General features: G+C 31.1%; 1 protein-coding gene across 1 annotated transcript in view; it reads left to right on the forward strand.

Annotated features, from left to right (window-relative positions):
• Window positions 1-26,742, forward strand: part of LOC126879266 (serine/threonine-protein kinase RIO3-like) — a 40,151-nt gene extending 13,409 nt beyond the window's left edge. Inside the window, exons 3-5 of the mRNA XM_050642339.1 lie at window positions 959-1,314; window positions 12,169-12,348; window positions 21,407-26,742. Coding sequence (XP_050498296.1) covers window positions 959-1,314; window positions 12,169-12,348; window positions 21,407-21,580 — 710 coding nt within the window. The 3' untranslated portion in view covers window positions 21,581-26,742. The remainder of the gene's footprint in view (window positions 1-958; window positions 1,315-12,168; window positions 12,349-21,406) is intronic.
• The last annotated feature ends 238 nt before the right edge of the window (window positions 26,743-26,980 follow it).

The following is a 26,980-nucleotide window of genomic DNA, read 5'->3' on the forward strand; positions in this document are numbered from 1 at the left end:
ATACACAGAATTAATAGCAAAAGTAATTATGTTTTCTTATTTTATTCATTATAATTTTAATATTTAATATATAAATTCGTGCGACTGGATGACTGCTTACGCAAGACGCCATTGAGAAATAGAAGAAGTCTATATGAAATTTAGAGGTTACTTCTGTTTTTATTGGCTGTAAGTTTCGTCGGTAGCGCTCTCTCGAGGTTTGAAACTTGTACTTTTCTGATAGAATTGTTCAAATCCAATGCATAAAACTGCCACTAACAGCGCTGGCGAAAACTGTCAAATCCCCTCTACCCATCGGCTCACAGCGAATCGGTGTCTTTTTACTAAGCGATCCCGCGCATGTGACAGACAAAGACATCCTTTTTTATATTGGCGTTACGCCTCTATTCACAGAGCGGTCCATACCTTACCTAGTCTACTCTTATTATGTTTATGTTAGTCATGGCCCTCTTTAATTCGTCAGTCTTGAATATTATATGTGACAACACTGTCGAGCTGTCAAGTAGAGGGCCTATTTATAGATATTATAGTGGGCCTATAGCAGGAAGAATACAATTTTTTAGAGTTATAAGTATGTAATATCATTTTTAAATTAACACAAAATACTATTTATTTTACTAAAATAATAGCCCATGTTATTCGTAGACAAAATACACTTATTATAAATGTGATATAATAAGAATATTTTAAAAGAAAAGGCAGGTAATCAAAATTAAACTCATATGAAAGAAATGTCTTGGGCACTTTGAAATTTGCATATTTTTCTTTTTTTGTGCACATATTAGCTAAAATAGGTATAAACATTTTAACGTTAAATTCATGAGAACTTCATTTTGAGGTTGATTAGGTACATCAACATCTTACATTAATATTAACTGATGATATTTACATTTTAAAAATTGTTTTCTAAATTCTTTAGAACTTTTCTATATAAAGCTGTAACATAAATCATTTTTAGGCGAAGAAGCAATACTTGTCCATGGCAATTCACATCCCTCTTCCAAGGAATGTGCTATAAAAGTCTATAAAACGATTTTATCCGATTTCAAAGGATGTGATAAATTTCAGAAATATGATCATAGATTCAAGAACAGAAAACAAGGCAAAGTTTCTAGAGGGACCATAAGTATTTGTGCCGAGAAGGAAAAGAATAATCTGATGCGAGCATACGAGGCTGGAGTACCTTGCCCAAAAGTATTGGCACTTGATAAACACATATTGGTGATGGAGTTTCTTGGGGAAAACCAATTGTGTGCTTTAACATTAAAACATGCCCAACTCACAGATGATGATTGGGTGAAAGCTTATGGACAGGTAATATTTTTCTACATTTAAGAAGTTACAAAGGCCGCCAAACAAAAAAAAAAAACAACTTTTTCAAATAATTCTATTTTAAAAACATAAGGTCTATTTTATTTATAATTTGCACACAGAAAAGTTTAGCATTTGAATAATACTCTGGGCTAATTAGCAAAATTCATGGAAAAGTTATTTACCAGCAATTTTATTGCTGGAATCGAATTATAAGATCCTATATATTAATAATATAGGTATGCAAAGTCCGCAGATAGTGTGCTACTTTTTTTATAAACAAAATGGCGCCGACAAATCGTATTTTTTTCAATTATTGCTCTATAACTCCGAAGATTTTAACATTACAACAAAAACAATCAAAAATTCACCGCAATTAAATTCTGCATAGAGATATGTTTTTCCGATTTGCTCCGACGAAAATTTTTCTCGGAAAATGCGGGTTTTCCCAACAAAAACTCTAATTTTCAAATAAAGTTTTAGGTAAGTAATTATTAATCAATAATTAAATAACTTAGTGACATCAAAGCTTTCTTGGTATAGATTGTAATTCCAGAAGCCGGTGAAAATTAAATGAATATTTTAGCAACAATTCAATTGTTAATTAACAATTTACGATCGCAATAATAACCAAAATAATCATGATACATTGATCAAACTTATGAAGATTATAAAGATCAGATGCTTATTTAATATTTTATCGACAAAATATAAATTTTTCGTTTTTTTGCATAATTATTAAATTTTGAAAAAAAAATAGTTATAATACGCTGATCTAATTAGTAAAGTACAAAGAAAGGTTATTTACCAGCAATTTTATTGTTGGAATCGAATATTATGATCCTATACCGGGTGGTGAATTGAAAAACGGGCCATAGGAAACTCAATGTAAAATTCTAAACTGTTGAATTCCTGCTTCCCTAATTATTTTACATCAAAAGTCATAAGAAACTATTTGTAGAGGATTGAAATCTGTATTGAAAACAACTGTTAAAATTGTTCTACGAACAATAGTTATTCAAAATTTTGTAAAAATATAATACAATTTTCAGAGTAATACGCCAAAGATAGGCCACACACAGTGCAATAATGTGTATAAGGTTGCATTTGGTGACAATGAAGTTATTATATTAACAACTTGAACTGTCAATTTTTTATTTCTTTTATCATTTATTGTTTAAAACACAATAAAGTTGATAAGATACCCTCAGTTAAGGAGAATGTATTAATAATAAAGATATTTTCTTATTTTCTTCAGTCAATAGTGTGCGCACTGTCAGTTAAATAGTAACGTGTGGCCTAACATGCCCACACATACCTACTGCGGTAAATACATTATATTTTTCAAAATTTTGGAATGTGTTTAAATCGTAGAACAATTGTAACTTTTGTTTTTAATACATATTTCAATCCTCTACAAATGAGCTCTCATGATTTTTGATGTAAAATAATTAGGGAAGCAGGAATTCAACAGTTTAGAATTTTACATTGAGTTTCCTATGGCCCGTTTTACGATTCACCACCCTGTATATTATATAATAATATAGGTATGCAAAGTCCGCAGATAGTGTGCTACTTTTTTTATTAGCAAAATGGCGCCCCCAAATCGGGTTTTTTTCAATTATTGGTCTATAACTCCGAAGATTTTAACTTTACACCAAAAACATTCCAATAAAAATTCACCCCAATTTAATTCTACATATAGGCATATTTTTCCCGATTTGCTCAGACGAAAATTTTACTCGGAAAATGTGGGTTTTCCCAATAAAATCTCGAATTTTCAAATAAATTTTTTGGGCAAGTAATTATTTATCAATAATTAAATGACTTGGTGAAATAAAAGCTTTCTTGGTATATATTATAACTGCAGAAGCCGGTGAAAATTAAACGAATATTTTAGCAACAGTTCAATTGTTAATGAACAACTTACAGTCGCAATAAAAACCAAAATAATCATGAGACATTGATCAAACTTGAAAAGGTTATAAAGATGTGATGCCTATTTAATATTTTGTCGACAAAATATAAATTTTTTATTTTTTTGCATAATCTTCAGATGTTTAAAAAAAATAGTTATAAACAAATTAACATTTCTCAGAAATTGTTTATTATATTCTAATTTTAAAAAATACTAAAAATGCGTATTTCAAAGGTCTTGAAAATGAATGCCGTGTAAGGGGAGGCCGTATACTCGTATAAACCTTTTTAAAGTTTTTAATAAATTATTGCTTTCAAAATATACTCAATTGTATTTTTGAACATATTATTTATTTTATATAGATAATAATTAAATTCACTATCAAATGTCATTGATATTTTATTAATACTTAATTTAAAATTTAGTTTGACATTCACAAAGTGTCAAACTCAAATGTAAATAACCTATGCTTTGCTTGACAAATTCAGATTAAAAAACTAGCATACTTACTAGCAACGATTTCAGCTGACGTTTAGTGTGTCGGCAGAAAATAAAAGGATTGTGACGTCACATTTTAGACTTTGAGGTCGATTATCTCGAAGACGGTTAGAGATATCGAAATGCCGTTTTCAGATTTGGATTCAGAAGACAAAACTACATAAGAAACCGTAGATAAATCTGCTCTAAGTATTGCAGGAGCGGCAACGCAATAACCCACAGACTTTGCGAATTTATAGACGAAAAGTTTTCGTTGAAAATCGAAAATGTTCTTACAGTTATTGCCTTGGCTCGTCATTGAATGAAATTGAAAGTTTTGAAATATGTAGTTCGAATGACTTTTTGTCTCATATTTTTTTTAGCATTTTCCGATTATCATTGTTTTTAAACTATTTCAATCACGAAACAATATAGTACAATCATTCAAGCTTAAAATGGATCCAAACCTCGCAATTCTAATTGCCTTCATTGATCTACTTGAAAATTTGGAATTAAGTTCATTTTACCCTCCTCTTCAAACCTGACTTGGTCGCAAAGTATGTTTTTTATTTTTAAGGGGCGAAATCTACCCCCTACTCCAATAAATTGAAAACTAATGAATTAAAGCGGTAATGGGCTATAATTATGTTCAAATATGTTAAATGTTGATTGTTTTGAATCATGAGTTTAGTATTTTATATTTTACAGCTCACAACCCTTAAAAACAACCCCTCATACAAAGATTATTTAAAAAATATGGCCAAGAAACATGAAATTTTTTTATTTTGGATCGTAATAGGAGAATAATTTTCCTTCAAGTACAAGAAATCTGACAATTAATTTTTTTAATAATGGAAGCACCAAAAACCACCCCTCAGAATGAAACTTAGGAAAAAATTGAAAATTAATAAATGGAAGAAGTTATAGACATGAATATGTTTAAACATGTTAAATTTTTCTTGTTTTTTTTTACAATGTAACTAATAGTTCTGATATTTTTATATGTAACTACCCTTAAAAACTACCCCTAATACAGTTATTAAAAAAATGGCTGAGATTATGAAATCATTTTATTTTCGATCTTAAATAGAAAAAAGATATATTATTTACATATAAAAAACTTGATGCATACAAGTTTTTAATTTGATTCAACCCCTAAAAACTACCTCTTACCACAAAAATTAGGGAATTTTTTTTTGAAAGCTTGAAGTAATACAATTCGTTAAGAAAATGAAAATTAATTGTTTATTAGGGGAGTGCATATAGATTTTCACTTCGGAAAAAATCAAACAAGATAGAACTTTGTGTAATTTCATTAAGAAATGTTTAATAAACAACATATCAAAAAGTTCTACTCGAGAAGTGGGTGCTTCATTTTTTATTAAACAAATGAACTACGAAATTAGATGTTTTTTTACAGATTGTACACTGTAAATTTCTTGTACTGATATGTAAGTACCAATAATATCATTATTAATACTTTATATATCATATACTGACTAAAACAGTTAACAGTACTGGTCTGTTGGAACACAATTGTGAAACTTTCTATTAACTTGTTGTTAGACTTAAACCTAAAACTTAACCTAGGGCAACTGTATTTTTAACAGCTTATTTATTTTAGCTTATTTAGTTTCTTAATATGCCTGATGATGGCGTATAAACTGTAAACGCCGAAACCGGTCGCCAGAAAACTGTTATAATAAAAACCTTCAATAAGATTGTGAGCTTTAGACTTCCTATACCCTAACATTTTTTTAAAAATATGTATACCTAGTCGTTCCCTAAACTCGACTCAACTGGATAGTGATTGTAGAAGGTAATTTTTTTGTTTTTTGAGAATTTTGCCGAAATTGGCAAAATTACTAATTATTTATTAATAATTATTAACTATTTAGAAATTATTTTTTTGTCGAATTGGCAACATTATTGACTAAAATCACTAGCCAGTATTGTGTCTGTGTACATCCTTCTAATGGAAAAAATATTTGAAGATTTTTCTCAAATTATGGATACCAAGAACATTTTCATTTGTAACTCTTTTATTTTTAATTTGACAAATAAAAGTTATTCTTCATAAAAAGCTCTTCTTGTTCTAAGATTTATGATGCAACCGTGTCCCAAAAGTAGGGGAACGGTCGAATATTTCGCGAACTAAACATCGGATGGAAAAACTGAAAAATACGTGTTCAATCATTTTCAAAAATCTATCCAATGACACCAAACACCAACTTCCACTACACCCCCTGCATTCGTTACGTAAAAGTAAGCAACTTTTATGCAATACATTTTTTCGAACTGTGGATAGATGGCGCTATAATTGGGAAAAACGATTTATCCTGATACCATAGGTAAATTATAGAAACGGTCTAATATCTCGAGAAATACACTTCCAAATAAGAAACCAAAAAACCGGTTTTTAATATTTTTCGAAAACCTATTGATAAATACTAAACATGACCCTCCAACCCACCCCCTGGAGGTGGGGTGGGGGGTAATTTTAAAATCTTAAATAGCAACCCCCACTTTTTATTGCAGATTCGAATTCGTCATGAAAAATTAAGCAACATTTATTCGAAACATTTTTTAAAAATGCTGATAGATGGCGCTAATAAATCGTATTTTTCCGATTAAAGCGCCATCTATCAACAATTCTAAAAAATGTTTCGAATAAATGTTGCTTAGTTTTTCATGACAAATCCGAATCTGTAATAAAAAGTGGGGGTTGCTATTTAATATTTTAAAGTTACCCCCCACCCCACCTCCAGGGAGGTGGGATGGAGGGTCATGTTTAGTGTTGTTCGATAGGTTTTCGAAAAGTATTAAAAAATTTGTTTAGTTTCTCATTTGGAAGTGTATTTCTCGAGATATTAGACCGTTTCTATAATTTACCCATGGTATCAGGATAAATCGTTTTTCCCAATTATAGCGCCATCTATCCACAGTTCGAAAAAATATCTTGAATAAAAGTTGCTTACTTTTACGTAAAGAATCCAAATCTGCAAGAAAATCTAGGGGTTTCCATTTGAGATTTTAAAGTTACCCCCCACCCCATCTCCAGGGGGTGTAGTGGAGGTTGGTGTTTGGTGTCATTGGATAGATTTTTGAAAATGATTGAACACGTATTTTTCAGTTTTTCGATCCGATTTCAGTTCGCGAAATATTCGACCGTTCCACTACTTTTGGGACACCTTGTATAAAATTTTATTAATTTTATACGAGGTATATAAAAAATATGAATTTCGATCAAGAGTAAACTACCTTTATAGTTCATAACATTTAAATTAGAATGATAATATAATTGCACATTAAAACATAATTATTAATTCTAAACTACTTTTCATATTAGAAATTTTCCATATTATGAATTAAAATACGTAAATATAGTATTTTTACTACAAAAGCGATATTACGTAGGTCAAAATTTTTGACGTAAGAGAACTGTCAAAACATTTGAATGTGACTTTTCATATTGCCATGTTTATTATATAATATTGCCATATTTATTATAAACATGGCAATAATTAAAAGTCACATTCTAATGTTTTGACAGTTCTCTTACGTCAAAAATTTTGACCTACGTAATATCGCTTTTGTAGTAAAAATACTATATACAAAGTTTTCGTTATGACAATGCTCGCATTTTCAGCTTGTTTATTATCAGTTTTACGAAAAAAAGTTATTCTTTATAAAATACTCTGCATCGTATATAATCTAAGATGCAATAATCAAATATCAAATTTAATTAATGTTATACGAGGTATGTCAAAAAATATGAATTTCACTCAAGAGTATTAAAGTACCATTACGTTTCACAATATCGAAAATTGTTATTAAGAAAAGTTATTTGGAATTAAAAAATTTGTTTTAGTGTTCAATTACATCCTTCTAATTAAAATATTGTGAATAATAAAGGCACTTAACTCTTAAGAAAAATTCATATTTTTTACATACCTGGTATAAAATTAAAAAAGTTTGATGTCTGATGGTTGTCTTAGATTTTAGACCAGGGAGAGCATTTTATGAAAAATAACTCTTTTTCGTAGAAGTGATAATAAAATAGTTATCATAATTGTAATAAAATGATGATGAGTATCCGTAATTTGAGAAAACATTAATTTTTTTTTCGATTAGAATGATGTAATTGTATATTTAGACATAGTTTCTAATTTCAAACAACTTTTCATAATAGCATTTTTCGATATGCTGGAATATAAAGGTACTTTACTCTTTAACGATATTCATATTTTTGACATAACCCGTATAAAATTAATAAAATTTGATATCTGATGGTTGAGTTTTAGATTTTTGACTATTCAGAGCATTTCATTAAGAATAACTTTTTTTCGTAAAATTGATAATAAAAAAGTTTTCCATGTGGTTCCTAGCTACGCAGACACGCTTTATAAGAGCTTCTGTATAAAGAATTTTCAAATTGAAATGCCATATTCGGATTTAGCATAATCAAAAACAAAATTGAAACATATTTGATCAAAGTAAAATGATGAATTTAACGATATTTTTAAAATTATTTATACAAAACAATTGTTATTGTTTAAACAATTAATAAACAATTAGCGGCCAAATCTGCGAGTAGAACTTTTTACTTTAACATGTATATAAACTAACAAAAGTTTTAGAAAAATATAAGCTTGTTTGAATTTTTCCGAAACAATGCATGTTTTCGTTCTAATTGCACTCCCCTATATGATATAATGATATATTTATAAAATTTATATCCCATAAAAATATACGTTTGAGGGAAATTAAACTTTTTGAACTTTATATTTTGATGATAATGAAAAATATTTATTTTACAACATTAAATTATTAAGTATGTACTTATACAATTAATATGATTTTTAAAGTATATATCAATAAAATAAACTTTACCAAGCTGCAGACGGAGGATGTGAATTGCATAGTGTAGAATTCCTTCCCTTTGTCTTCACTTCAGCATTCATTTGGCTTGCAAATTGTAGAAGCCTTGGAGGTATCACCAGGGAAATGTACCAATAAGTTTTCAATTTAAAAATCTTTTACTAATATTTTTAATATTTTCAATATTATTAATGTTGCTATTAGGATTGAAACTAACTTCATCTTTCAATTGCCAGATGACGCTAGTCACCTAATACCTTCACTTCGATTGCAATGGGTGGGAAAAACTCTTGGCGCTGGTCAATTAGGGTAAGGAGAACAGTGCCTACGTTCTTTCCGATGAGGCTCCAATAAGAGCCGAAAATGGCCATTCAGAGGACTGGACTGCGCTCCGTATTCTAATAATTGAAAAGTAAGATTGTTTTGCCTTCGCATTGCAACTGAATAAAAATGGTATACATTTTTATTTTATAGTCGTATTACTCCGTAGAGTAACCAGGTGCATTTTCCGTTGGAACTTTACCAAGCTGCAGACGGGGGATGTGAATTGCATAGTGTAGAATTCCTTCCCTTTGTCTTCACTGCAGCATCCATTTGGCTTGCAAATTGTAGAAGCCTTAGAGGTGTCACCAGGGAAATGTACCAATAAGTTTTCAATTTAAAAATCTTTTAGTAATATTTTTAACATTTTCAATATTATTAATTTTGCTATTAGGATTGAAAACTACTTCATCTATATATCAATAATTTAACTTCAACTTCCAAATTCGTCTATTTCTTCTGCATCAACTTCCTTTTCTTTTTGGTCGATATGAGGACAATTTTGGCAGCTATCACCAGAGCAAAAACCGCAAGATTGATTGCAATATAATCCAAGTTTGCGACACTCACAAGTTGAGCCACATCCTTTTTTGCAACTGCAAAATATTATTTTAAGTAGTTCTTCTGGTGCAGGAATATTCGTCATTTTGTTTGGTACCAAGGTGCCATTCACTTTTGTCCATCCCCAATCAACAAAATTGAGAGTTTTCTTGCCCGATGTGTAAATACAAAGCAGACACTGCATGTATAAAAGAATAAATACTCCAAAAACATAAAAATTTAGGCGCTCCGTAATTTTTTAACATTATCTCTAGAAAAATGTATTTGGTTTTTTAACAATAACTCGGCTTCCCTTTAAGCTTATTGCACTCACTCTCACACCATTTTGTACGAAATTTCGTAAAGCTATAAGATCATGAGAGATGCAATCTTTCTAGACCCTTTTGTTAAGAGAATTTTTATGTTAAAGGGCTAAAAAGACGCCCCCTTTGCATTGAAATCAATACTTTAAACGCTTATATCTCGCTTAAATTAAAAGCTACGCTAGTTATAAAAAAAGTAAAATTTTTAGTTAAAAAAAAATCTAAATTTTTGATCAAAACACTTTTTTTCATAAATTCAATACTTTTTAAGATATTTTGAAAAAACGAATTTTTTGAAAAATCAAAAAAAAAAAGAACTTTACTTAAAACAATTTTTTTCAAAATGTAATTGATCTAAATAATTCAAATGTTTGGATCATGATGTCGGAATATAAATAAAGTTAATTTTACATGGGCTTCGATTAATATTAATTTTGACGCACATGGCATACATTTTACCGTCATTTTTTCTTTTATAAATTCGAGGTATTTGACTAATTTTCGTCATAACTTTCTTAATTTTCATGCTTAATTTTCTATGAAAAATTTATCATTTTTCCGTTATTTGAGCTCAAATCTTTGCATAGATTTACGAAAAACAAAAAATTCGTTTTCAATGACTCAATGACTAAGTTGCTTAATATTATCTAAAAAATTTAATTAAGACTGACTAATTTCTTTGTTTTTTTTATAAGCTTCAATTTTAATAAGGATAATTTTTTTCCTGAAAATGCGCAATTTTCGAGTTATTCGTGAAAAACTATTGAAAAACGTGTTTTTTGGAATCTTCAATCGCAAAGAACTCAGAAATTATTAAGTTAGTAAAAAATTTAATTTCCATCCCCGAGAAAGAGTGGCATTCACCGCCGGGGTGGAAGCATACATTGACACTAAGTCAGGTTTGTTATTTGTATCATTCAAAATTTCAAACAAATCCATGAAGGCCTTAAGAATTGCGAGGTGAATTGCTTGAGTGAATGTAGATACTAATAGTATAAAGATAAACTGTTCAAAGTTTCAGCAAAACCGGTCAATTCGTTCTCGAGAAATTGTGCATAAAGCTGAAGATTTTACGCGGTACAACCGCACCGCTTGCGTAAAATAGTCAAGGCAGTGCTCACATACAGACCAAGCGGTATTCAAATCCCTATAACTCTGGTAATATTGCTCGAATTTATTTCAAATTTGGTCTAAATACTCTTGAAGTACTATACATTCAAAATCAATAAGAAAATCCCAGTAGCTGGCTGTATACCATAGTTAAAAACTCATACAGAAATAAAAAACTTCGATTTGTACACTGGTATAAAAAAATAATGTGTGTACTTTGTACGCACGTAAGAAGTTATACTTCTATTATATGATTTCAACGAAATCAATATACTTTAAATAGTTTATTTATATTTTATTTAAATATTAAACTAATTTTAATACTTACTACTTTCTAAAAATTGTTATTACAACAATACCAAAAATAAAACACACACAAACACATTGAAAAATGCCACAAATAAATGATTTCTGAACAATAATTGTTGCCAAAAATTTTAACTAAATACGTATTTTCTGAAAAAAATTACATAATAATATACTTACAATCATAAAATGTATAAAAAAAATAGCTTCCCGTCGATCCCGCCGAACGAAAATCAAAATGTTTTCCCATTGCGCCACCTTCGTGTATCTGTCATGTGGGAATATACACCAACTGAACGTTTACACCATAAACTTTTGACAGTTGTTTATTACTTATATGAATTTAATCAAATAGTTTGATTTTTGTGGAATTAAAGGAATATTTTGTGGAATAACAATATATTAGGTGAATATTGGTAGACATTTTGATGGTAATCAAATTATGTAAATCAAAGCATTACATACTATTTTGGTAGGTTCATTTAAAAATTTTCCAAATAGGTAGGTACCTATGTAATTTTTTATTAGGATACTGGAACATTTACAATTATTACGTACCTGTCGCTTTTAGAAATTATTTAAAAAGTCACTACAATTATAAACTTGCTTTTTTCTCTGCCATCACAACAATAAAAACTAATATACACAACATTTGTTTATTCATAACCTCCATATTGAACAATTATTGACAGATGATTTTAACACCCATCCCGTATAACGTTTGAGCGACTAATACCATACTGCTGGTGTGCGCATGCGCCCGGGAAAATAAAAATTCACCCTCGTGCCCAAAAAAGTATAACTTCAAAAAAAAAAAATAGTTTTTTATACCAGTATGCAAATCGAAATTTTTTACTTCTGTATGAGTAATGAGTACTATACATTCATATGGATCAAAAACAAAATGTAGATTTTTTGAAAATACAAGACCTCTAAAAGACTTTTAACGATATTTGAAAAACTACAGCTTTTTTATTTTAGGTTATTGAAAGTATGAAAAATCTCTACAATAAAGCAAACTTGATACACGCAGATCTAACAGAAAATAATATCTTGTGGCATCAAGACAAATGCTACTTTATCGATCTCAGCGAATCTCTAGAGAGTGACCATGAGGAAGCGTTTGTATGTTTGTACAGAGATTGTACAAATATAACAACTGTAAGTAATTTTACTTTTCTCCTTATGTAATCTTCTAGTGTGTCTTGTAATATTCAAACAGGCGTTCGTATTTATGTACGACTTTATTAATTTATTAATACAAGTTTTCTTTACAAATATCTAGCTTAAACTAACTCTTTACAAAATATATGCCTATTTATATCCCAGCCGTTATTCTGGAACAATCCACGCTCATCTCTAGCTATCAGCTCGGCCCACCTGACTTTCTCGAACACCGTTCTTTACCCCTCCGCCGCCACCTCGAATATTCGATTACGTCATTCTTACAAGTCTCGATGTGTGTACTGATATACGGGGGGTCGGTCAACAGTTCTCTTTCGTTACAGTATGTTTCAGTTAGAGTTGACAGAACAATGCCATTGACTATATTATCATTCACACGCGAAATATTTTTGAAGTCACCAGTTGCCAAGAACAAGACTTAGGTCTGGATCCCGCATATGAAAAAAAAGTTGAATAATAGCAAGCTGAAAATTTGTTAATAGCTTAAGGGTGTCTAGTCGGACAAACTTTGATATATGGGAACACTGGAACAGGGGAAGTTTTAATTGTGGAACAGGTTAAAAATTTGGAACGGTCAGACCACGAAAACGGCACATGTATTTTGTCCGACAGAATATACTTAAACTCTCCGAACAGAGATTAAACTCTCATGCAAAAATCAGACTGCTATTTATCACCAAATGGGCGTTTTAATGAGTGGAACATGTAGAATATGTCAAATGCCAGGAATTATGACAGGTGATAAATAGCAGTCTGATTTTTGCATGAGAGTTTAATCTCTGTTCGGAGAGATTAGGTCTGTTCTGTCGGACAAAATAAATGTGCCGGTTTCGTGGTGTGACCGTTCCAAATTTTTAACCTGTTTCACAATTAAAATTGCCCCTGTTCCAGTCTTCCCGTATAGCAAAGTTTATCCGACTAGACACCCTTAAGCTATTAACAAATTTTCAGCTTGATATTAATCAACTTTTTTTTCATACGCGGGATCCAGACCTATTCTTTTGTGTTTTCCACAAAATGTCTTTTGTGATAATCACTAATCCACAATTATTTTTTTAATTCACTAACCTGCCAAATATTCCAACATAAGCATAAGAATGATCGGATTTTGGTTTAAATAAACATTGAATACATTCTAAACAGTTCAGTTAGGGAAGGAACAATTTTCCTAATAATAAATCCACACATAAAAAAGGATATACAGGGTGTCCCCGAAAATAGTGCGTTCCTTTAAGGTGTAGGTAGAAACGAAAATACATTTTGGTATGCAAATTGAAATCTGACAACTATGTATACAAAATCTATGATTCTATGGTGAGATGTATTGTAAGGGTTTCAGTATCTACAGGTGTGATCGCAATCTAATGACTAGTGCAAAGCAGAGTGGTGGTGGAGTAATAATCTTTATTAATAACAGAATTCAGTCTAAGCGTATTTCGGTTGATGAAGTTCGTGTTGAACAATTATACATATGCCAGTGCGATAACACAGAGTTTGTGATCGGTGGTGTTTACATTCCCCCAAAGTCTCCACGTGAAATTTACTCGAGGCATTGTCAAACTGCTGAGAGCTTAGTTTTGCAGTACTCATCTTATAGTATGTTCGTATTTGGTGATTACAACTTGCCTAATGCAGCATGGGATAATGATGAGTATGGTGTGTTGGTGAATTGTCCTGGTGGAGATCCTGCGGTGGATGTAGCACAAGCTTTTGGTTATTCGAAATTCTTCCAAAATAACAGTGTCCCTAACAATCGTAATGTATTTTTAGATTTAGTTTTTTCTAACGTTAGGGAACTGAATGTCATCAAAGCGGGAGATCCACTTGTTGATCCAAGTTTACACCATGTAGGGTATGAATGTTCCATAGCTCTCAACTTAAATGACACCAACACTACAAAATTGATTTATGAAGATTTTTTTTATGATTTTTGGAACGGTAATTATTTTGAACTGAATAACTTTCTTTCATTCATTAATTGGGATGGGTGTTTGGATAATAACGTAGATGATGCAACGAGTCTCTTCTATGATATCCTTTTAACAGGGATTTCTCTCTTTATTCCTCTGAAAAAATATAGAACATCTACCTTTCCTAAATGGTTCTCTTCAGACCTAAGAAAATTATCAAGAGAAAAAAGGTATGCGCACCTTCTTTATCTTAAAAATCATTCTGACACTGAGTATATGAAGTTTTCACGTCTTCGTGCTGAATGTAAACGTTTATCTGAAATATGTTTTAACAACTATATTAGAGGGATTGAGTCAGACCTAATTAATAATCCTAAATCCTTTTGGAAGTATGTTAATGACAAAAGGTCAGGTCATCATTTACCTAATTCCTTATTTTACCAGGAACATACAGCTTGTAATGGTCTAGATATAGCCAAGTTGTTTATGAATTTCTTTCAGACAGTGTACATACCTAACAACAATCACTCTCAATTGCCTACAATTTCCGAAATTAAAAACTCTAATGTAGTATTCATACACATCCTATTTCTGTTTCTGATATTTTTAATTGTATTAGCTCGATTCCCAATAAGCTCACTACTGGTCCTGATGGCGTCCCAAATTTCCTGCTGAAAAAGTGTGTTTGTACGATTGTTGTACCATTATTTTTATTATTTAATAAATCGTTGGAAACTTCGACGTTTCCGATAGCCTGGAAGGAAAGTTATATTGTACCTGTATTTAAGAGTGGTCTGAAGGATAATGTTGAAAACTACCGTGTTATCTGCATCCAATCTGCTATTCCTAAGCTGTTCCTAACTGTAGCTAAGCAGCTTTCTTGGTCTTGTCGAAATTTACTATCTGAGTCACAACATGGTTTTTGCAAAAATAAGTCCACTGCGACAAATTTGGTATGCTATCAGTCTGACCTTCTAACTCAGATCGAGGATGGTAAGCAAATCGATGCAATATACACAGATTTCTCTAAGGCCTTTGATCGTGTGGATCATCAAGTTCTTTTGTGTAAGTTGGTCTTGTTTGGTTTTCATGTTGGATTTGTGGAGTGGATAAAAAATTACTTAACGGGTCGCAGTCAAAGGGTGGAGATTGGTAGTCATCTCTCCGATAAAATAAAAGTAAGTTCTGGAGTTCCTCAGGGTGGTCATACTTCACCTCTGCTTTTTAACATCTTTGTTAATGATATAACTGACAGCTTTCGTAATAGTTAGTGTCTAATGTTTGCTGATGATTTAAAATTCTGGAGAGTTATAGAAACAATTAGAGACCAAGATTTGCTACAGGAGGATTTAGACTGTTTACATGCCTGGTGTGTTCAAAATAGACTTAATTTAAATACCAATAAGTGCTCTTTCATAAGTTTTACACATAAGGTTGGGAGGGTTGAAACGAGTTATACTATATGTAACCAACAACTCAATCGCGTTTGTTCCATTAAAGACTTCATTATGGATGAAAAACTTTCTTTTATAGAACACATTAATTCTATTTTTGTAAAGGCATCTAAGTTTCTAGGTTTTGTTATGAGAAATTGTCAAGTGTTTTTCTGTGGTAGCAACGAGATTGGTTTATTGCTCAATTGTTGGATCCTTGTTGGAGTACTGTTCAGTAGTTTGGTCCTCTTACTATCAAAACCATATCGATACGGTCGAGAGGATCCAACATAAATTTTTACGTTACTGCGCATTCAAATCTTATCTAACTATAGTTAACCATGATTACTCAACTGTAGAGTCCCACCTCTCTCTACTTCCTCTCAGATTACATCGTGACATCTCTGGTGCGGTCTTTCTGCATAAGTTGATTAACGCACAAATTGATTGTCCAAGTCTCTTGCGCCAAATTGATTTTAATGTTCCCAATAGAGCCCTTCGCTATCATAAAACATTCAATGTCTGTTACCACAGAACGTCCTATGGTTTTCATAGCCCAGTCGATAGGTATATGGGATTATTGAATGTTAGTAATGTCGATGTTTTCAATATTTCATTGGATCAACTGAAGAGATCTCTGGCTTTATGATGTTCATTGTTGCAAAAATGTCTGTTTCATTATTGTTAATACGTCTTGTTAAATTTAGTGTTGTATGTTAGATATATTTGGAACATCTTATATTTTACGTATATTGTGATTGCTTGTATTATTGTATTGTATCTTCTTATGTGTACTACTTTTTTGTGTTGATGCTAGTTATTATTATTATTGACTTTATAATTACACTTTTAATGGGGTTTTCCCGTATGATTAATAAATAAATAAAATAAAAATAAATAAAATCTAAAGATAAACATAGTCACAATTCAAAAATAGTTGCCCCATGGGCCTTTAGTATTTACAATAACCCTGTCTTCCTCCTCAACAAACAAACAAATTCTTGTTTTGTTTGATTTTCACACATAGGGTGGGTGGTATCACTATTTTGCAGGTGTCTACTGTCTGACCTACATTGCTGGTGTCAATAACCTAAGTCACAAACAGTTCTTGTACAGTGATGTCAGATTAGTTAATTTTATGAAAATAAAAGTTCGCTTATATGAAGAACAATGTAATTTTTTTTTTGGAAACGGTTAACTTTAGAAAAAAATGTTATTGGACTTTTTTGTTCTACATTGTGTATTATATCCATACTTTAAAGGAACGCACTATTTTCGGGGACACCCTGTATACAATCCCTAAATTTAGATTTCTCATCTGCCAATACAATGTTCAACTCTTCCGGAAGAAGATCTATGTCAGTTTCTATTTCATTATATTCAGAGAATATTCTTTTTCTTCTTCATCCTCTAGCTTGTTAAGCCGAACATAGCCACTGCGCTATAGCCACCACTTTTAGAGAGGATGTCATTTCAATTTATTGAAGATGCTAGGTAAAATTTAAATTACCACCGCAACGAAGTACATGTTCTGTCTTTGAATTTATTGTAGTACAACCCAATGCACTGCATGATCGAACCATTTTCATAAAATTATTCTAAACCACAAACCTAAAGATTAACCAGAATATACAGGGTGTTTGGTAAAGAATGGACCATAGCTTAACCTTAGATTCCTGAGGTTAAAATAGGTCGATTTAAGCTAACTTACCTTAGTACAAAAGTTAATAACCGAAATACAGGGTGTCAAAGTTAAACTTTTATTTTATTTATTCTTGAATATTTTTGACAGGCATGAGATAACAACACGAAATTTGGTAAGCGGGGTTTTTTTGGGACGAGAAATCTAAATTCGCCACCAAAAATGATGTATTACTCAGAGGGCGCCACATACGTCTTACAGTGCTCATTTAATACGTTCAGTTTTTTATTCCCCCACTCCACATACTTTTTGAATCAAAATTTTTATTCTCTTGTTATTTTTACTTAAAAAAGATATATTACATTCATCTCGCTAAACTCAACTGTTTTCGAGATAAACGCATTTTAAATCTGCGATTACAACATATTTTTGTGCATATCATTGTAGTTAAACCCGAAAAATAAACTTGAAACCATAATAATTGTCCAGTTCTCATATTTATGTCATTACATCGTAAATTCCATTTGAAGAAATTTGCGATACATTTTTATAAATTTTTATGGTTTTAAGTTATTTTTCGGGTGTAACTACAGTGATAATATGCAAAAAATTATGTTGCCTCGCAGATTTAAAATGCGTTTATCTCAAAAACGAGATGAATGTAGTATACCTTTTTTTAACTAAAAATAACAAGAGAATAAAAATTTTGATTTAAAAAGTATGTAAAGCGGGGGATAAAAAAACTGAACGTATTAAATGAGCACTGTAAGACGTATGTGGCGCCCCCTGGGTAATACATCATTTTTGGTGGCGAATTTAGATTTCTCGTCCCAAAAAACCCTCGCTTTCGAAATTTCGTGTTATCTCATGCCTGTCAAAAAATATTCAAGAATAAATAAAATAAAAGTTTAACTTTGACACCCTGTATTTCGGTTATTATCAACTTTTATACTAAGGTAAGTTAGCTTAAATCGACCTATTTTAACCTCAGGGATCTAAGGTAAGCTATGGCCCATTTTTTACCAAACACCCTGTAGATTACAAAAAGTATGTCTTATCTAATTATGAATTAAAAATACACCCGTAGTAAAAGTAAAAATGCAAGTCTGGCTAATTGGCCCTGCCAAAGCCATTTTTCAAGCAAAAAAATGATTATTTTTCGGCCAGGAGAGGGTCGACCCCAAAAGCTCAACTGTCATCAACACGCCTAACTTCACGTGCAACTTTGGTACGTGAATTATAAATAAATATGCATTGAAATCCAGATCCCGTAATTTTTGAGCATTATAAAGTGAGTACAAAGACATACATACATTTTTTTTTGTAATTCCACCTTCAATTTACCGTGCACTTCTCGTAGACTTATTGTCGATAAGGTAGAGTCGTTGATGATTTGCGCCACACCCACATTTTTTACCTCCTTATTTGTGTCCACCTAGCGGACAACACGCGCACTTAACTTTAAAAAATCGTCTTCACTTACGGTCTTCCTAATTCTATCTATCTTCTATTACGAATACATCTATGATGTGTACAATTCAGAGGGCCTCTCATCACTGAATTAACTACTAATAGTCTAGGCGCCAGAGGGGTCACCGTGCCCTTTTCAATTCTGATGGACAAACTCAACGGTTTCTTATGGACTTTTGGCTGCTGATTACGAATTTCGAGGGTGGATTTCGATCCGAGTGGTCAAAAAATTGTTATAAACAATTTAATTGTTTATAAGGCTCTGGCTCATAAACTAAAAGAGATAAAAAAAATTTTCAAATAAAATTTGTTCCTTAATAAAAAACGAAGAAAAAAACGTTTAGTAAACTTAAATCCAACAATTAGAACTCAAGATCTTGTAAAATTAGTGCACAATACAAATCGCAAATTGCAAATAAGTATTTTTTTAAGCTTTATCGATAGTAACTCGGCTTCTACGAATTCAAATGAGCCTTAGAAGATCTCATTTTTAAGCTTAATTAATAGGCTTCCAAACAAAGTTTGTTAAATTACTTTATCTTTATTTGTTTTAAAGTTATACGCGTTTGAAGTTATAATTTTCTTAAACAAATTGTACATTAATCTGTTTATAAGGGTTTCAAACAAATTTGAGTTATAAATAATTTTTATACTTTAATTATCTAACAAAAAAGATAAAAGAACTCAAAAGGAACAATTTGAGCTTACGAAATTGTTCGTAAGTGTATTTTTGACCAAGATATCGATATTTAATGGCGCGCTATGAGGCTCAAGATTGGCTCACAGTCAAGTAAGTGACGAAATTCGTTTAGCTTTATCGATCGAAACTCGGCTTCTACGAATGCAAATAAGCTTTAGAAGATCTCATTTTAAAGCTTAATTAATAGGCATCCAAACAAAGTTTGTTAAATTACTATATCTTTATTTGTTTTAAAGTTATACCCGTTTGAAGTTATAATTTTCTTAAAAAAATTATACATTAATTTGTTTATAAGGGTTTCAAACAAATTTGAGCTATAAACAATAATACTTTAATTAACAATAATAATAGAACAACTCAAAAGGAATAATTTGAGCTTGCAAAAATGTTCGTAGGTGTATTTTTCGCCAAGATATCGATATTTTAATGACGCGCTATGGTGCGCAAGATCGGCTCACAGTTAAGTAACTGACGAAATTCGTAGCCAAAATATCGATATCTTGGCCAAAAATAAACTTACGGAACATTTTCATACGCTCAAATTGTTCCTTTTGAGTTCTATCATTATTATTAATTAAAGTATAAATGTTTATAGCTCAAATTTGCTTGAAACCCTTATAAACAAATTATTGTACAATTTTTTTAAGAAAATTATAACTTCAAAGGGGTATAACTTAAAATAAATGAAGATAAAGGAATTTAACAAATTTGTTTGGAAGCCTATTAATTAAGTTTTAAAATGAGACCTTCATTTGCATGCGTAGAAGCCGAGTTACGATCGATAAAGCTTCGAAAAACACTTATTTTGCAATTTGTATTGTGCACTAATTTTACAAATTCTTAAGTTCTAATTTTTGGATTTAAGTTTAGTAAACGTTTTTTTCTTCGTTTTTTATTAAGAGGAAACAGTAGCGATCAACAGGTAGCCAAAACGCGTTCCCAGATTGCGGCTGCAATTTTGAATATTTTTTCGAGATATTTGGCACACGTATTCGTAATATAATAGAGAATGGCGGTACAGAGCCCAATTTGAAAAATATATTAATATGTGGAAATTACTTAAATACAATATTAAAAAAACGAGCCTGTACCGCCATTAAGAAGAACAAAAAAATACACTTTCTTCAAATAAACTTTTTTATCCGATGCCTAGATTTTGTGTCATTTTGGAACTACTAAAATTTTTTATTTCATTAGTAGTTCCAAAATGACACAAAATCTAGGCATCGGATAAAAAAGTTTATTTGAAGAAAGTGTATTTTTTTGTTCTCCTTAATGGCGTTACAGGCTCGTTTTTTTAATATTGTATTTAATTACAGAGTAATTTCCACATATTAATATATTTTTCAAATTGGGCTCTGTACCGCCATTCTTCATTATATTACGAATACGTGTGCCAAATATCTCGAACAAATATTCAAAATTACAGCCGTAATCTTGGAACGCGTTTTGGCTACCTGTTGATCGCTACTGTATCACCTTAAGGAACAAATTTTATTTGAAACATTTTTTATCTCTTTTAGTTTATGAGCCAGAGCCTTATAAACAATTAAATTGTTTATTACAATTTTTTGACCACTCGGATCGAAATCCACCATCGAAATTCGTAATCATCAGCCAAAAATCCATAAGAAACCGTTAAGTTTGTCCATCAGAATTGAAAAGGACACGGTGACCTCTATTTGGCGCCTAGACTATATTATTTGGCGTACTTTTTTTTGAATACTTACTACAAAATTTCAATAACTATTGTAGTTAAATTGTACAATCGTTCAGTATATCTTTTAGTTTGTATTCAGTATGTATTTTATTCACTATGTTTAATGAGGATTAACCAAAATGTCAGTTTAAAAAATACATATCTGTTTTTTGTTTTTAGTTCTTTTCTGAGATGGATGTACCAGAAGTTGCTACACCAATTGAGCTGGTTAGTTATATAACAGGCTTCGATTTTGGCGATCTCGTTGCCTTTCCTGATTTAAAAGAGGCTTATAAACGACAAGTGAAACCGCAGACAGCCATATGCCCTGAACAGATCGAACGTACAATTTAGTTTTCCTTCGAAGAAAGCAAACAATTCCTGTTACTACCTCAATTCAATTTAAATATTTAGGTCATATCTACAGTACCTTAAGATACACTCCGAGAAATTATGCCTCATTTTCATAGTTGATTTTTTCGTGAACAGATTAATGAATTCCGCTACGCTACAGTCAATCGGAGTAGTTTTGACCCACTTTTGTTGATTTTTTCTAAATATTTTTTAAAACAAATCTCAATTGTGCCTAGAAGCAGAAATTTTGTGGGTTCGGGATGTTAAGATTGTAATTTTTAGATTTTAAAGCTTTTATGTAATAAGAAAAACTTAATGTTGTTCTGAAACTATTTCCTTGTGGCATTTTTATAATCAACTATTTTCAATGGGAAATAAGCCACAATTTTACCTATTTTCAACTAAATAATGAATTCTATAAACAAAATTTTGGTCTAGCAATGGGCTCTTCTTTATCTCCATTATTGGCTAATATATTTATGGAGGATTTCGAAACTAATATCATTTCTAAACAAAATTTAAAACCCACTTTATGGTGGAGATATATGTAGATGACTTGTTTTCAATATGGCCTCATAGATCAGAATTGTTGGATACATTCCTGAATATTATAAACGATTAAGAAGAGACAATAAAATTTACAATGGAAAAGGAATATAATAACAGTCTGCCTTTCCTCGATGTTTGAGTCTCAAAGAAGGATACTGGATATGAGACTCAAGTGTATAGAAAACCAACACACACCAACAGATATCTCAATTACAAATCAAATCACAACATCAACGTTAAAAGGGGATCACTAAATCCTTATATGATAGAGCCAAAATTACTTGTTCTAACGAAAATTCATTGTTATAAGAAAAACAATTGTTAACATCTGTTTTATTAAAAAATGATTATCCTTTATCGTTTATAAATAAGGAATTGTCAAGATTGGATGGCATAGAACAGAACAACGTAGAACGGGATCCTATAACATCCACAAGAAATAATATGAGAAAAATATCAATACCATATATAAAAGGACTATCCGAGAAACTTAAAACAATAGAAAATAAATTCAACATTTCAACAACATTCAAAACAACAAACACATTGTTCATAGATCTATTTTATCTAAAACTAAACCTAACAATGAACAAGAAAGAACAAAGAATTGTATTTATAAAATACCTTGTGAATGCGGACCATTTTATTTAGGTGAAACATCAAGACCATTAAACGTTAGAATAAGTGAACATCAGTCTTATATTAAAAATAGAGAATTTGATAGATCTCAAATATGTCAACACGCATGGGATAATGAACACAGAATTCAGTGGAGAGATTCAAGTATAGTCCTGAAAGAATCAGATAGTAAAAAGAGAAAAATCAAAGAAACGGCTCTAATTATGCTAAATGAAACCAATTGTGTCGCAAATTCCTCGGTAGAATGCAGTAGGATGTGGTTACCCATACTGAAAGAGGAAGTCAATAGAAAGAAAATACCCCGATTAGTAAGTCAATAACATATCGAGTTAGTACATATTTTATATTTTAGTATTATGTATATGTTACAGTTTAAGTTGATTATCCAGTTGGAGTTGACTCCAACTAGTTGGAGTCAACTCTAACGGCTGGTTTCAGTAAAAGTTGATTATAAATATAAAATGAAGATTTATATTCAACATTTACTAGTAAAAGTAGACTCCAACTAGGAAAAGTATACTCTTACCAATGCCATTTAGTAAAAGTTGATTCTGATTCACACAAACAGCCGATTCTAGAAATTAAATGTTACTGAATATGTTCAAATTAGTCTAGGCTGTATCGTCGCCCCCGTTAGGTAAATTACTCCGATTCAAATTTTTTGCACAAACTTACTTAAAAAGAGGTCCTTATAACAAATGTACTGGGTGCCAGGCAGTAACTTAATCGATAAATTGTTTAAACAATTTTTTTTTAGACAAATTCATCATTTGGGTTATTCTGAGCAAAAAAGGTATTTTGTGATTTTTCACTAAAATTGATTGTTGTCGAGTTATACGCGATTTAAAATTTGAAAAATGCGAAAATATCCATTTTCAAGGCTTAATAACTCGGTTAAAATTCATTATTATGAAAGTCAGAAAGTGACCAAATCAAAGTTTATAGCCCCCTCTACAAAATCCAGCAGAAATTTTTGTCACTATTTTATTACCAAGCTTTATCTTTAATTATTAACAATGAGCGCTAAGTGCGTATTAGGCGGCCGTCAATGGTGAGTGCTAAAGAGATGCACCATTCCAGCCGTCCAATGGTGCTTCTCACTCGCACTCACATTGACGGCCGCCTCAATACACGGTTAGCGCTCATTGTTGATAATTAAAAATAATATCGTATTAATGAAATAATGACAAAAATTTCTTCAGGATCTTATAGAGGTAGCTTTAATCTTTGATTTTTTTTAGTTTCTGACTTTCATAATACATAATATCGTATGGCATTTTTGCCTTTCGGATAGTTCCGGCGCCAATTACATCTTTAACCCTGTTTCAAGTAACTAGTGTCGATGTACACTAGCCCAGGGGGACCGACTGCTTAACGTGCTCTCCGAGGCACGGTGAGACGGCTCGTGTCATTATTGAAAATGAAAATGGTTTGTCTTTAGCAGAGCTCGACTCGAACCCACGTGCACTGGCGTATGAGGCCAGCGATTATGCCGTTACTCCACGGCCGCTCGCTCGACTTTCACAATAATTACCTTTAACCGAGTTATTAAACCTTGAAAATGGTTATTTTGGTGTTTTTCAAATTTTAAGTCGCTAATAACTCGACAACAGTCAATTTTAGAGAAAAAAAAGGCCCAACGGATCTAAAAAAAATTTGTACGAAGTGAAAAAATTATGTATTTTTGCGAATTTGTTTAAAATCATTGTTTATCGCCAAACTTCACTAAAATCATTCATTATTGTACTCATTTGCCCTCATTTTCGGCAGTAAAGTAACACTTTGTTGTATTGAAAGAAGAATGTTACTTTACCTGCCGCGATTATTAATCAAATTAACCGAGATTGAATGTAAGTGGTCAATGGCAGCACTCGATTATTTATTTGAGTGAAATTAAAATTTATTTACTTTAATTATTAAAAATATTGTACAAAATTTATCTTATTATTAATAAAATTTATGTCAAAAAGTAAAATTCTGTAGTGTTTCGCAATAGGGCTTTTCATTCACAGTCATTTGTTTCGAGCTTCTGTCATATGTCGTATAATCCGTGTATATTAATATTATACACAGATTATACAACATATGACAGAAGCTAGAAACAAATGACAATCGATGAAAAGCCCTATTATATTCATACAAAATAAATTAAAACTTTACAGATTTAGTAATTAGGTAGGTATACAATATTGATAACTATCGATTAAACATCAAAACCGGCCATCATGCAAAAGTCATCTGTCATACAAATTTTTTATTTCGTCTAAAATAAAAAAAAATTCCTCAAAGTTGTAAGTAAGTGTTAATAATGTTTTTTACGATTGACGATACAATTTTGTACGCACCACCTCAATACTCTTTATCGAAAGCGTCTGTTCCTCTGCTCGTAATGTCAGACTCGTTCGATAAAGAGTCACTTTACTGACTGACTTTACTGAAATTGGTTAAACAATTTTTCGACCGCGGTACCGCGTGACACCCTGTGTATTTGTTATAAGGATTGTTATACGGATGTATTTCTTTGAGTAAGTTTGTGCAAAAAATCGAATCAGAATAATTTACCTAACGGGGTCGACGTTACAGACTATACTAATAAGTAGTTGAAACGGTCAAAACAAAGAAACGCACACTCATCAAAAATGCACTTGAGATTCTCGTATAATCAACATTTACTGAATCGATCCAGGCAGAGTCAACTCCAACTAGTAAAAGTTGATTTAAATTTTTAAAATCAACTTTTACTGCTCGTTTCAGTTGGAGTTGACTCCAACTAGTTGGAGTCAACTCTAACTGAGAATCAACTTGAACTGTAACATTTATAATATCTATGTACTATTAATATTATTTATAATTTAAAATAGCATATACAGTAGAATCCCGATTATCCGGGTGCGGATTATCCGTGCTATGATTTTCTATTACTCAAGTTGCATTTTTGAGGTTTTATCAAAATAGCGTCATCGTAACTCACTTGACGGAAACTCTATATGACGAAAGAGAGACTCATAATGAAAGATTTATTTTTTTCTGTTATTTTTTATGGTAGGTACATATTATTATGTATTTGTATACGTACATAATATGTATTATACATAATAAATACATGTTCGGATTATCCGTGCCACCCTTCGGTCCCGAGGAGCACGGATAATCGGGCTTCTACTGTATATACATATACTAAAGTCAGAATTTGGTATTAGATTTGAAAGTAAACTAAATGTAAGCCCAAATACTTACGATGTCGGGATAGTATCACGAGGTTTTTTCCTGGTTTTCCCTCGTGATTTACTATGGAATCTCTAGCGCGAGAATTTTACTGCCACCGTTGCATTTGCTTGTCTTTTTAAAGACAGATCACATGCTATGATTTTTTGTGACTGATATTCTTGAGTTGGGTTAATTTCATGTAATCAAATGAACTATTTTTTACTAAAGTCGTCCCAGGAACGCAACTCATCAATATTGGCAATATCATTTTAAAGTCTTTACTTTAAAATGTATAATAAATGTCTGAATTGCCGATATAAATGAGTCAGATTAAATTAATTATTAGAAGAATTTTTTTACTAAGCAACAACATTTTTGTTTAATATTATTTTGTATTTTGACAACGACACCCAACTTGGGCGTCGAAACGTTAATAAAATAATTTTTTTGATAAAATTGTGGCTTATTTCCCATTGAAAATAGTTGATTATAAAAATGCTACAAGGAAATAGCTTTAGAACAACACTAAAGAAAAATCTAAAATAATAATAAAAAAACTAGAGGAATCCGTTAATCTGTTCACGAAAAAATCAACTATGAAAATGAGCATAGTTTTCTATATATTTAACTTATGCCTCGCACCGAAAAAAATGACAGAGTATTATTATATTTAAAAACTGTATTCTAGTCACTTAAAAAACTATTATTTTTTTAAATGTTATTGAATGTATTTTGCATTTTGTTCAATAAATATTATTTTGGAATAATGATTTTTATTAGTAATTTATTCCCTAATATTATACACTCAACCAAACTTATATGGAAACACAACGTATTTTAAATCTGCAGCTTTTGGAAGCTGTAGGTGTAAGTATGTTAGTTGAACCGATAAGAAAAAGAGTTGACGTGCCCAAGGACTATATAGCAGGAGAAAGTTACGGAATGTCGAGTTAACCAGGCACTACAAGATTGATCATGTAAATTGGTGCCTTAATACCAAGACTG

This window comes from Diabrotica virgifera, chromosome 1 (genome assembly GCF_917563875.1).
Source record: "Diabrotica virgifera virgifera chromosome 1, PGI_DIABVI_V3a".
Classification (NCBI taxonomy): domain Eukaryota; kingdom Metazoa; phylum Arthropoda; class Insecta; order Coleoptera; family Chrysomelidae; genus Diabrotica; species Diabrotica virgifera.